This window comes from Eleginops maclovinus, chromosome 23, assembly GCF_036324505.1.
Source record: "Eleginops maclovinus isolate JMC-PN-2008 ecotype Puerto Natales chromosome 23, JC_Emac_rtc_rv5, whole genome shotgun sequence".
Lineage (NCBI taxonomy): Eukaryota > Metazoa > Chordata > Actinopteri > Perciformes > Eleginopidae > Eleginops > Eleginops maclovinus.
Genome location: NC_086371.1, coordinates 9,011,149 through 9,024,752, shown reverse-complemented (window position 1 = coordinate 9,024,752; position 13,604 = coordinate 9,011,149). Strand labels below are relative to the sequence as shown.

The 13,604-nt window shown below is 37.9% G+C and overlaps 1 protein-coding gene across 1 annotated transcript in view; it reads right to left on the bottom strand.

Annotated features, from left to right (window-relative positions):
- diaph2 (diaphanous-related formin 2) overlaps positions 1 to 13,604 on the bottom strand; it is a 329,957-nt gene that overhangs the window by 116,999 nt on the left and 199,354 nt on the right. The window contains 3 exon segments of the mRNA XM_063876203.1: positions 4,405 to 4,534; positions 9,701 to 9,940; positions 12,484 to 12,585. Of these exon segments, the coding sequence (XP_063732273.1) occupies positions 4,405 to 4,534; positions 9,701 to 9,940; positions 12,484 to 12,585 (472 nt within the window).

Below are 13,604 nucleotides of genomic sequence, written 5' to 3'. Positions count from 1 at the left end.
ACAAACACATCTGCATTTGCAAATAAACTCTTCCTGTATACAGTATTCAGCCTACCATATGTGTTAGTATTGACTGATATTTAGGGGGTTTATCATCACCCTCGGAAAATAAGGAAGGAATTCTACGATGTAGAACTCTCGTTTACTAAGCACATGAGGGGAGAGAAGTTGATGGTGGTTCATATGTACAGCTATCACCATGGCATTCCCACAGTTACTGCACAACTAGCTCACTTGAGCTTTAGAAATATCCCCTATTGCTGCAACGCCCGAGAGCTTAATGTTAAATGCACACTAGAAGAGGACATACTATATTTTAAATTCTAATGTGGACAAAACAGCCCTGGTGTCCTGTATTTTTATAGGCACACTGGGAAAATGGCAAAATAAACCAATTTTCAATCTTTAGGGGAGTTTGAGTTCCAAACTGAAGCGAAGTCTTACATTTATTTAAGTGCCTTCTTTAAAAAAAAAATATATATATAGGCATTATTCAAACAAACATTATATGGTCTCAATCAAAAAGTAAGGCGCTATCCTGCTGTGTATTTATAGAGTGAGAATTAGCTTGAATCAGTTTATGTTTGACAGTCTGATATACAGTATCACATCTGTTCGGTACAAGGGTGTCAGCATCAGTGTTTAACCTGAGAATATTTAGGGATAAATCAAAACAGATGCAATGGATCAGGGCTCACTAACAATGCAACTTTATAATATTCTAATTGAGCAAGCAATTCCAGTTACTACTACATACTAAATTGCAACAGATGCTTTCCCCTGCCACTACAATAATCACTACAGTTCAATTAGGGATGTACTGAATATCTTTACAAACTCCAGTGGGGAGTTGGGACAGTGAGCACGCTAGGTGGGACCAGCTATTAAGAAGGAAGGGATGAAATCAAAGAAATGTAAATTTAATTCACTTTCTACGACGAGGCCAGAGTCCCTTTCAGCTACCCAGACCTCCTTCAAATCTTTCATCCCGCAGAGTGATTTATCAGTAGAGATCAAAGATGACATGGTGGCAATAGTGGCTTTAATCCTCCATTCAGACAGAGATGGAGCTCACAGTGAAATATGGTTGTGGTTTGGAAACAAACTCAGAAATAAACGCAGTATTGGTCTCAAAAAGGAAGGTTGAATATGATGGAGGATCTCTCAGGCAACAACCCTGATGTCTTTGCCACCTCATTACATTACCCTACACCTCATTCATCTGAAAACCAATCTGTCCAAAAGAGCATTACAGTACACTAGATCCAGCATAATTACTTTGTTATTCCTTATTCTTTTTTTTTTTTGGTTGCAAGAACACTTTGAGCTGCTGTAAGTTTAGTTTATTCTGAACTTGACTTATTTTAATAATATGGCATACACAACTGAGTCATGAACATTGCCTTTTTCCAGGTCCTATCTGGAAGATATTCACGGCTGCCCAGGCCCTGTTACGCAATCATGGACATTTTAATCAAAATTGACCCAATACAGTTAGTCTTTGAATAGTTGAATCCTAGGAGGAGTAATGTCTCCTATGGGAACGTCTCTACATGTTGGACCTAGACTTAGTTAATGCTTACTTCAAGCTACCATTAGGACACTTACTTCCTCCTCTGATCCAGGCTAATATATGTTTTTGGGAAGCGCTTTGTTTGAAAATAAAATAAATTGATAAACATGTCCAGTACTTATAGTTATGAAGCTAACAGCAACGTGAGCATTTTGCTGGTGTGCCACATGTATTTAAATTACACACCTTCTATATCTTGCTTTGTCAATACTATATTTAATATGGTCATACCAATAAAGCTTCTTTGAATTTGAGTGTGAGGAAGATACTGTTCAATTCAATTCAGTGGAATTTAAAATATCAGCTAGAAAATATTGGTTGCACTATTTCAGTCAAGCATGAACTACTATCATAACACCTCAGTTGAATACAAACATTTACGTAGCACTGTGTCGATAGATATTTGCAGTAAGAGTTTTAAATCAGGCTTTGATTTTTAGCTGTAGCCATTAATGCTAAATACTGTCATAGGCCAAAAGACAAAAATTAAATAATCATTGAAGCAATTAACAATAATTATCAGTCACCCATCATTTAAATATGTATAGGCCTGCTATATAATGGAAATATAATTTGAATTACTGTATGAAAAAGATAATGCATCATTTTAAATGATGACTGAATACAAATTGTTTCCAGACAATAGCAAGGTGGAAATCCAATTTGTGAGAAACTGGCTGACTGGCACTGGTTGAGTAAAAATCTGAAGCAGCCAATCAAGGCAGGGGAATTACGCTTTCTTAGGGAAATTATACTTGCCTGATTGCACTTATCAATGAGGTGCATTGATTATACAACCTCCAACCATTGTAGATGGCCGTTTTGATTAGATTTGAGTCCCAACATCATTGCCAGAACCCCCCATAAGCCTCTGGCAAACAACACTCAGAAATGGCATGCAGACCAGAGTCTTTACACAGTGTTTTTAAACCATATGTTAACCATTCAAACACAGCAATACAATGCTTTTAGACATTTAATTCATTCTTAGAAAATGAAGTATGCATTGTCAAAGTTTTCACTTTATGTCTTGATTATGATATTTGAAGTTAAGGTAAAAGGCAAATGTTAAATAAAAACGGCGTCATCAGAGGAGACCTTTCATGCTTAATTAGTTCTTAAAAGGGCCATGTTATGCTTTTTCTGGGTTTTCCTTTTCCTGTAGTGTGTTGTTGTGCATGTACTAGGTCTGCAAAAGCTAGAATCCCAAAGTTCAGGCTAGAGGAAGAGTCTCTCCAATATCCCTCCCCAAAAGTTGTGTTCAAGGGCATACAAACGCTGCTGAAGGTTAATCCAATGTCTTTGTGTCACTTTGAAATGATTACTGATAATCCATCATTATTTATTTTTAATAAACTGGTACGGCGCAACAAGCAATGCCATTTTTTCACAGGTTTTCGGAGTATGGACATTTTTGACAACCCTCTAAGCGGTTGACCAATCACAGAAGAGTCACCAGCTAACCAATCAGAGCAGAGTGCACTTTTGCAAAGGTGGGGGCATGGGTTCTTCAGAGCGTTTTCAAACGGAGTGAAAAGTAGTACTTTATGCACAGGCAGTGTGAGGGAAATAAAGCACATTTTCAACATTAAAGCATTTACACATGCTTTAGTGGGGCAACGAGATAGATCTATGAACCTGAAAAAGGTGTATAATATGACCCCTTTAACATCATGTTCTTGACTGTACGGCATATTAAGCTAAAAGGAAGCTTTGTTTAATGTTCTTTGGGTAGTTTTACTTAAGCTTGTAAAGGATCTGAAGATAATGGTAAATAATTCAAAGAAGCCCTAATGTTTTTACAGGCAGTACCAGCTTTTCAAAGACATGGAGTGCACCAGTATATGGCCTCTGGTCACACTGTTCCTTTGTGCCTCAAAGAACTGGAGAGCTAATGAAAAAAGATTTTAAGAGGCCCGTCAGCAGAGATTTCAATCTTTGCATTTATCTGGCTTGAATATAGTAAGGACACTGTAACATATACGGAATAAAATAGCACTTTTTATTTCTAGAACGGATAATTTATTTAAGGTACAAAAAAGATAAATATGTGTTTGTTTTTTTCATAAGATCAATGGGTTATTCAAAAATGTTAACCCTACCAGTAATTACCACTTTGTGTCTCAACAAAGTAAACAGAAGTCCCCTTCATTGTAACAGTTTCCTATGGAAATCCTGTTTTATTGTTAGTGATGACCAATGAAACAAGAGGCATGATGTACCCATTTTAAACATGTTTTTTTGGGGAGATTTTTCACCCCTAGACCTTAAATACTTCAGTCAACAAACTGGCATCTTCTTAATTCATTTCCATGAAATTACAAAGTTGATATAATTCAGATTCTGTGCATACAGTATTGTCATCTAAATATATACAGAGCATGAAGTCTATTCAGTCCATTTACACAATGGCTGGCAGCTTCAGTCAAGTGCATAATTAGTTGAATTAGATTAAATAACCAATTACCAGACTAACAAAGTAAATAAGCCTTCAGGGATTCCACCAAATGCTTGAGAATAGAATTAAATTGGAATTAGTTTATCGACAGGCTGAATGACAGTGTGGTCAGAAAAAAACAACTCTATTTCTGTCACCTAGAGAGTACTAGCTGTTGACGAGGGATGAAAGACAGCAAAAGGGAGAAAATGGGCTGAAAAAGGAACTAAAATAAATCAATGAATAAACGCATTAATGGATATCTTCTGGTAGTTGCATCGCCCACTTTAAAGACCACCTTATTCAGACTATTAAATCCTGCATGATGTCAGTGCTTTCATAATGTACATGTGAGTTCTATGAAATGACGTTTTTCCAATGCACAAAGACCTACCTTTGCTGGCACTCTCCACATGCTCCAGTTCATCTGGAAACCTCAAAATCTCTTGGTGAGCCTCTTCACACCTCTCAACAAGGAAATGAAGAAGTGTTGTATTCTGACTGATGGATTTTGTGTCTCGGAGCTAAAGAGAAAAGAAAGAGAAGAACAAAGAAAATCATAATTTAACACTAATTTACTTGGAAAATGTCCTTCCCACATGAACTCCACTGACTATTGATTAAGGTTCATACATGCTCTTAACAACCATGCTTATTATAATTACAAAGTATGCCAAATTAGGGCTACTGCGCGTGAAGACAATAAGGGATAGGGTTCTAGTTAACCGCCCCATTAATCTCCAGTGTCGAATGGGGAAATGGACAGAGGCCCAGTATTTGAGCATATACATTACATTTACATTATGAGTCACATAGTTTCAAATCCTATTTCAGATGCTTAAAAATCACACACATGCTTACACTATATAAAACAACAATGCAAAACGATGGCTCATCTATACGAATACAACAATGTGGCAAAAAGTTTGAATACAAGTCCTGTACTTTGTTTGCTGTGTGTGTGTGTGTGTGTGTGTGTGAGAGAGAGAGTGTGTTTAAACACAAAAGCCGGAGTCTCCACATCAGTGCATAGAAAACTTGTTCCATATTCATTCCCCATCGTGAGTGCCATGCTGTTCGAGTGGCATGCTGGGAAAACTAATTAGCACAACCCACCCTGTGTACTCCTACTGATATTATCACTGCTGTAAACATCCTGCAGTTGGACATGCCCACATATGTGCACATGCAACCACGTGTGTACAGAAGCGCACACATTTTAGGCAATAGTGAATTTGAACGATTACAGGTAGACATTGGCATACTGTCTCTCTCTCACACACACACACACACACACACACACACACACACACACAAACACACACACACAAACACACACACATATTCATTAGATGAGGATCAATCATGTGCTCACGTTGGGTAATCACAATTTAATTTCATGGATTAAAATTTTTAATTTGTTTATTGTTATACCCCAAACTGTCATTACCAGGCAAAAAGGTGCATCTCTGGTATAATAACTCAATCTGCTATCTAATATTAGTAATTCGTAATAAAGAGAGGGGAAGATGGGAGAGGTAAAAGTTATTGTTTAATAAGATACTATTTGTAAGCTATTAAGAAACATTTGATTAAATAAGTATAAACAATGTGGATTAGTCAGTGAACAGTGTGTTGTGTACCTCTACATTGTTGCATATAGTCTGTAGTTTTAAAAAAAAGTGTTTATGCTATAAAGTGGTATCTTAAGCCTTATATGATATTGTGCATAGTGTTCGGTTTTACTGATTCCAGGTCTGAGGTTGAGTCTGGGTTCAGGGAAAAGTGCAGTCATATAATTGTCAGATGACACTTGGGAGTATGTTAGCTTTGTGAAGTGAATATCATTGACATAAGAAAACAGGACCAAGTCCTCGATGCTAATTATATCAGAAGTAAATACATAAGTTGTCATGAACACTGCTACGCTCATCTGACGGATTTCTATAAACACAGTTTATTAAAAAAAAACTATGGACAGGTGAAGCAGCTGTGCCAGAAGTCATTTTTAATTGACTTGGCTTTAACATGACGGCTCATAGGCAAGGATGTCTAGTTTTGTTAAGCATCCGCAACCTCGCATACTCTCCCTCATGCAAGAGAGAGAAGTCGTGGATGTATAAACATAAAAATAGAAAATTCAATAAGTAGTTTAAGCTTTTGTTTTACGGCGTTTTATTGTATAGGATTTTTATGACCAGGAACATACTGCATTGTCTCTCCATTGGGTATGGATATTGGCCTAAAGAGGGTTAATATTGATATATATATTTGAATGAAAATGTAATCTTCACTGTTACAGTTTCTGGCATTTTTCCCTTATTTTAATGTTATGGTTAATTTGATAAAGGTTTGTATAATTAAGGGGCACTTTTAGGGCAAATTCAGGTAACAGGTTAGATCATTTCCCAGAAGACTAGTTTTTATGGCAGTACCATGTGTACCGTACATTTTGTTTGTTGAGCTATAAATAATGGTGGTGGCACTGGTAACACATTCTGTTAAGGGCCAATTTAAGGTCAGGAGGAATCCTACATAAACCCAAGGTGCTGATGTTACATTCATTCAATTTTACATCAGGTATTTCAGTCCATGCAGCTTAAGGTATCGTGAGAACTATGCCAAGGGCTGTGGAGATCTGTGCACAGTTAGTAGTGAGCTGGTCTGTCAAAGTGTAGGGCCATTTTAATTTGTCCAGGCCAGTGCAATGTGCTAAATGCCAAAAGTGCAAAAGCCATAAACATCAGAGCTCTGAAACTTTGGAATTCTCTACTTGAAGATACTAGTTCTACCTCTAAAAAATAACTTTGAAACTACCCTTTTTTAACATGTTTTGCACTAACTGCTTGCAATGTGTATTATCCCATTAAGCATTAATGGTGGTGCAAGATGGAGTGTATATAAATGCTACTTCTCCAAACAAATCTGCTCATTTCAAATTGATGGAATAATGCTGCTTCATTACAGTGATGCTGGAAGCAAATTCTAAACAGTGATATCATACAAGCTCTGACAAGATACATTGCCTTGAGGTAGAATTATTTCAAATCCCTGACTGGTTAGTAAGATACATTCCAAATATATTCAGCATTTAGAGTGGCATGGTTTATTACAAGCAAACACAATTCCCCTTAAATATCCAGATCGGAAATAAATAAACAACACCATAATTAACTAATAACACAATAAGCGGCAGTGGGAATAAAGAAGCTTCGCCGTAACAGAAGGATTGTTGGCTCTTGATTGCTCAATTTAATTTCTGCAGATGGAGCTGCGGCACAGGGCACCACATTTTATACCTGCTCTTGTAGTTGTACTGTATACAATACTATGAAGGAGGAGAACAATAATGGAAAGTACTATAAACAGAGAAGCATACAAAATGAGTTTTGGGAATAGAAGAAACAAGTGAGTTCAATGTATACATGTGGTGTCAAATTGTGTAATCACTTTAATAATTGTAGTTTTTACTTTGTGAAAATACTATATTTCACAAGGTCAGACAGATGCTGCCTTGTTTAACCAAGTCAAGTGTCTAATAGGAAGCCGTTCTGTTTAACCTCATCCGAACACAAATCATTGCCATGTGGTCATTAATTATTAAGAACAGCCTGTTACTGTTTTGTTTTTTTTCTTCAGTGGGATCAAACCCAAGAGAAAATACTATTTCTTTGTTTTTGAGTCATGCAGCAGATGGTTTTGTCCAGTTACCTAATATGGTTCATAACAGAATCACTCTTTTATACTTTTAATTGTCCTGTGTAGTTTTCTTACAATATGGATTTCCTTGAACACATACTGTATACTGTAGTTCAAACTGATCCTATCATTACATTAGCTTACATTTCAATGACACTTAACAATTGTGACTTGCATTCCACATTTTCCTTCCTTGTAAAGCCACAGCGGATGTTTGCAAGATGTATGCGACAAGGCGGGCTCCCAGGGGAGGTGGGTGTCCTTGGCAGGACGCAGAGCTGTTGTGTAGGGGTTGTAGGTGGGTCAGCTTTTGCCCTTCCTCTTGCTCGTCATTCCTATCATCAAACTCAACCTCCCTGATGAGCCCATTAGGTTCCCTAGACCTGCCACCCAGGGGGCCATTTACTTGATTGAGTAAATTGAGAAAGCAGACTTTTTTCTTGTCCATCTATAATGGCCCAATCAGCCCCCTGAGGCATTACCAGGCTCTACACTGACACACCACACTGATTCAGTCAGCCTGCAGGAATACGGAAGGCGCACTGGATTCACCATACTAAAACCCTTTTCACACTTGCAAAGATGACTGGCTCCCATAAAACATGTAAGGCTGTAGCTCTATGTCATTCACACTTGGATCTCACGTATGGAAAAAAAATCCCATGTTGAGTATTCTCACATGACATGACCGATCCATTTGACATGATGGCTTTTCTTCACATGACATTTGTAGGACTGCTACAGAACAGCAGAGTTGAGAATAATTTCACACAGGCTGCATTAAAGGTGGATTTTGGAACTTCTTTTGGTCATTTCTCCCCACTACCTGATGGCTAATTTTAGGGTAAGCTGGGAGAAGGCACCCCCCCCCCCCCCCCCCTCTCATAGTCCTCACAAGGTTTTCCAAGCTGCCCAATACATCTTCTTATTAGTTTTATCATCAATTAGATGGGACACCGAAAACCGTTGCCTAAACTACAAAGCACCAGTGTGAAAGCCACTTTAAAGGATAGAAAGATGGAGAGAACATTTTTGTCCCTCAATGACATTTAATAACATGCTTTTGATTTTTTAGATATTTTGCTGGAACTTTATCTTTTCAAGCAGTTGGCATTAAAGAAAGTTAAACATTACGAGGACTTTTGTCAAACTACGTGCATTTGCCAAGTTTCAAATGTTTTATGGATATGTATGGGAAACATGTCCTCAAGGTGTGTGTAAACTTAATGTTGCTGCGTGCCCACGGCTGCCAGTCCACTCTTTCAAACCTTTGACATGCTGTGATTTTTTACCTGGCAGTGGACAAAGAAAATAGCACACTCTGGCAAGTTCCACTGTGCTCTACATGGTTTTGATATTTGTTGTATTAAAACATGGTTTTGAATAAATAGGTACTGTAGACTTGATAAGACCACATTTCTTCAAGGTATTTTAAGGAATGCTTGAAAGAGGCTCAATAAATGACTTCTTTTTACACCCGGTAAACCTTTATCTCTTGCATCAAAACGATCTTGTGAAATTGTGACTTTCATCTGAGAGTATTCGATGAAGGCTGAACCAGTCTGACTGAGAATGATAAGTATGCATTTTAATGTTCATACCACTAGACATTTTATTGACTAACAAACAAATACCAATCCATACACTGTTGCATAACACATTTCAGTCATATGATGACAAACAACTTTGATCCTCCAAGAATACTAACTGACCTAGAATGTTCTTTCTTTCTCTCTATCAAGCGATTTGCTATGCATGTACGTATGTGTTACTTCATGCACCTGCAACCCTGTGGGACTTTTGTTCAGATAACACGCATGAGAGTTTTGTAACACTTATTCTCTGTGGCTTTGTTGGAAACATTTAAATACATGCACATGTATTCATATATATATATATTTAGACACATTTACATACACTTTTGCTTACTCCTTGTATGTCTATGTTAATTCATTTTTCAAATCATGGTGTTTGTCTGTGTGGTGTGTTACCTTGCAAAGGAAGTTGATGTTGAAACCAAATGTCTGGGCATTCCTTGAGCCGGCATTCATGTAATTGCCGACCAGCAACACAAACTCCAGGAGTCTGCTTAGGCCTTCACTCTTCTTCACCTCCTCACAGGCAAATGTCACATTCATGATGTCTGGCCGGATGTTGTTCACCTGCTCCTCAAACGTCAACTTGAATATAATGCTGTTAAGACGTGGTCGTAGGAGTTTTACTGAACTCATCTGAGGGTATGAATGAAAAAAACAAAAACATAAGGCAGGAACACTTTAGCTTGTACATAATAACAAACTAAAAAACAAGGCCTTGGTACGGTTGTGCAGTTTTCAGGGTAATTGTCAAGAGCACATTTTCATCTTATTGGCAACTCCACATTCTGCAAGCAATTTTTGATTTCTTTTTTATGTTGTGCACTAGTGTTTACAAGCTCTCCCAAAAATGTCTAGAGGGAGAGCGACCCTAAATTGCCACCTGCAACCACTGGTAACAAGTTTCAAAATAAACACTGTTGTTCTCTGTAGGGCAGGGGAGAGCATGCTGGCATGATATACAAAGTGTTACTGTAGTACTTTCAGACAATTGTACATTCTTTTTGAGAGAAACCCAATGTCCCCATACAAAACGGACACAAATTGAATGTTATTATAACAAATGGTACTTAATGTAAGCTCACGAGTCGTCCGATTCACTTCACAAAGTGTAAATATTAAGTAAAATGCAAAACTTGAAAATAAACTGAAGGTTTTGACCCCCTGGACAGGAAAACGCACATGATAGACCAACAAGGCACATTTTTATGAGCAAATAATGTTATTATTCAATCGTGAATTTGGCTGAACCTGACTATCTTAGAGTTATTTTAAAATGATTTCAGGATCAACAGCACTATAACTATTCAACATTTGATACTGTAGAATTACAGGAAAAACATCATTTAAAGTCACACTACTTTGCCATCAATACCATGTTGAATCTTCTGTGTTGTACTCACTGCTTTGATTCATTCTAATGAATTGATCATCAACTACCTTCGTCAGCCGACGGGGCTAACCTCTCTCCTGCCTCCCTCATGACTTTCTGATTGATAAAGGAATCTACTATTAAAAGATCTGTTGTAAATAATACAACAACCTCAATCAATAAGTGTGGGCTTGGGAGTAGAATCACAGGAAATATAGTTATGAAAATGGGAGAACATTAAAACAAATTGGGTTTTGGCTGTAAGATAAGTAGCAAAGCAGCAACAACAGACACCATATTCAGATTGCTGCTTAATCCAGTGCTTCAAGGCAACCTTCAGATCCAGCCCATAATGTTACATTACTGCTCAAATTTATTCATGTGAATGGGGGAGTTGTCTGTCAAACAACACCCCCACTTTCCCCATAACCACAAACCTAGCCATCTCACTTCCTCGCACAAATGCATGCATCTACTCTCCCTCACTTGATTTGTATACAATAAGGAGACATCACAATGAAAGTGAGCACGTTGGTGACAGCTCTGTCAGAGAAAAGCTTGAACATGGCTTATTTCCCAGGGGAACTAAATAGCTTGGCATTGAGGAGCTACTTCATCAGTGGGGTGGCATATGATCACAAAATTGGTGTGATCACAAGGGGAACTGCCACCCCTGCTTCATTACATCTCTTAAAAGAGGTAGGGAAAAAACAAAAAAGTAAAAGGAATAGCTCAGGAGATGGAGCACATCTGCGACCTTTGTGTCTAAATTGAACAAATCTTTTGTGAAAACGTGCAGTGTATGTCTATGATCTTATTGTAAAGTTATGTAGATACAACTTCTTCACAGTCACTTAAAATGCTGGGTATTCACTTGGTAAATGGATGGCAAGAGCAGTTCATTCAAAACTAATTACAGCTGTAACTAACTGGAAAGGTCAGAACAGCTTGAAAGGCTTGATTATGCACTTCCTTTCTTTAAAAACAGATTTACAGAACATCTCTTTTCAGTCACTCTTTACGTTAGGTAAAGTTACAATTTGAAATGTCTTTCATAATCAAGGTAACAATATGTCAATAGATTAGGTACAATTCCAGATTGGGCCTCGAAATGAGCATTAATTACATCCTAATCAATACTATTGGTCAGATTTACTTTGATAACTGAACATGTTTCACATAGAACAGAATTATTTATCCTTCTGGCTGCAAAAGATACAACTCTGGCTAGTCATTGTAAATTGATTAGAGGATCGGGACACATCACTAAGTGGGTTGAGTGCAGTTGCATGCTTTTGAAATAACTTTTTTTTTCCAGACAGGATTCATAGCCTTAGGGTTTGATTTGTTCATGAGACAACATTGACAGTTGATGTCAAAAATATGAGTTTTTGTTGCTGAATCCTAATCAAGAACGATTGAAATGTTCTTGACAAGTCCAGAGTGTCTCTGTCATTTGGAAGTTGTGTTATTAAATATGCCCTTTATGTGTTTAAATATTGAAAGTGTCTGGAATCGCTTTTAAATTATATATGTGTTCATTTCCTCGTCCCTTGTTAAACAGCTGTCCAAACCCAGGAGTCCTCTCAAAAATAATGTGTGAAACAACACAGGGAGTGCATGTTTGTGAGTTTGTGCGAGGTATTGAGGGAGACAAAGAGAGCGAGCAATAAAAAAAGAAAAAGAAAATTGAATTTCTCAACTGTGCATGCTTGCAAGTGTTTGACTACAGCAGACTGGAAGAATGACCGTGTATACTGTGTGTTCTCTTGAGGCGATCCAGTAGTCACCAGGAAATTATACTCACCACAATGCCAAACTGCTCCGACTCCACAAGCTCTTCATATTCACCCTTTAGTTCCGCCAGCGCATTCAGCTCTTTCTGCTCCGGCAGGTTCTTTATCAGGTTCTACAAACGGAAGAGCACACACAAACACAGACACACACACACACACACACACAGACACAGACACAGACACAGACACAGACACACACACACACACACACACACACACACACACACACACACACACACACACACACACACACACACACACAGACACACACACACACACAAAGAGAGAAAGCTAGTGTTAATGCAAATCTCATTTTCTGTTTATGTCAGGATAAAATCACCTCACGGACAAGGGTGACAGGGTAACTCACACAGTAGGAGAGAGGAGGCTATACAGACAAAGCTGCTGAGTCGGTCCCTCTTCAACTATCCCGGTTAATGAACATTTTGAAAATAACTTTATTTACATTTTTTCTTTTTTCTTATCATAACAGGCGCTAAAAAATGAAAACCGTTGGCGCTGAAAAAACAAAACAAAAAAATGATGCCAATACAACAAATGAAAGATACAAAATAAGAAGCTAACAGCTAAGTGCCAGATACTGAAGTTCCCCTCAATGGCCATTTGAGTCAGGTTCCAGAAGTGAATCAATCAACAGAGGCAACAAGGGGGGGGGGGAGGGGCTTGTTGAAATGTAAACAAATAAGAAAGACAAATATACATGTTTACAGCCTGTTATAAAAAATAAAAAAACACATATTGGGACTTCATTGCAAATGCATGCGCCACTGACAGTGAATATTCAACCAGTGCAGGTGTTATCACATGCAAGACTTGTCATCCATGTGTAAATTAATACAGATTATTCATGAAACTTCCGGGTTCTGACGCTGTCAACATGTTTCATCCCGTTTTCTGTCTTTATTACAACCCATTTCAGAATGCATTAAGGTGTGTTGATGGTCTGGTAGGAGGATAAGTAGATAAGGTCACATAATCACTGCTCACTGTTGGCTTTTACTGTGACAGTGGTGGCCGTTAACCAATTACAGAACATGTCAGGGACCTTCAGATGAGTGACCTTCTACTGCATAATCCACATTACCTTGCAATTGTCTTAAAAGTACATGCA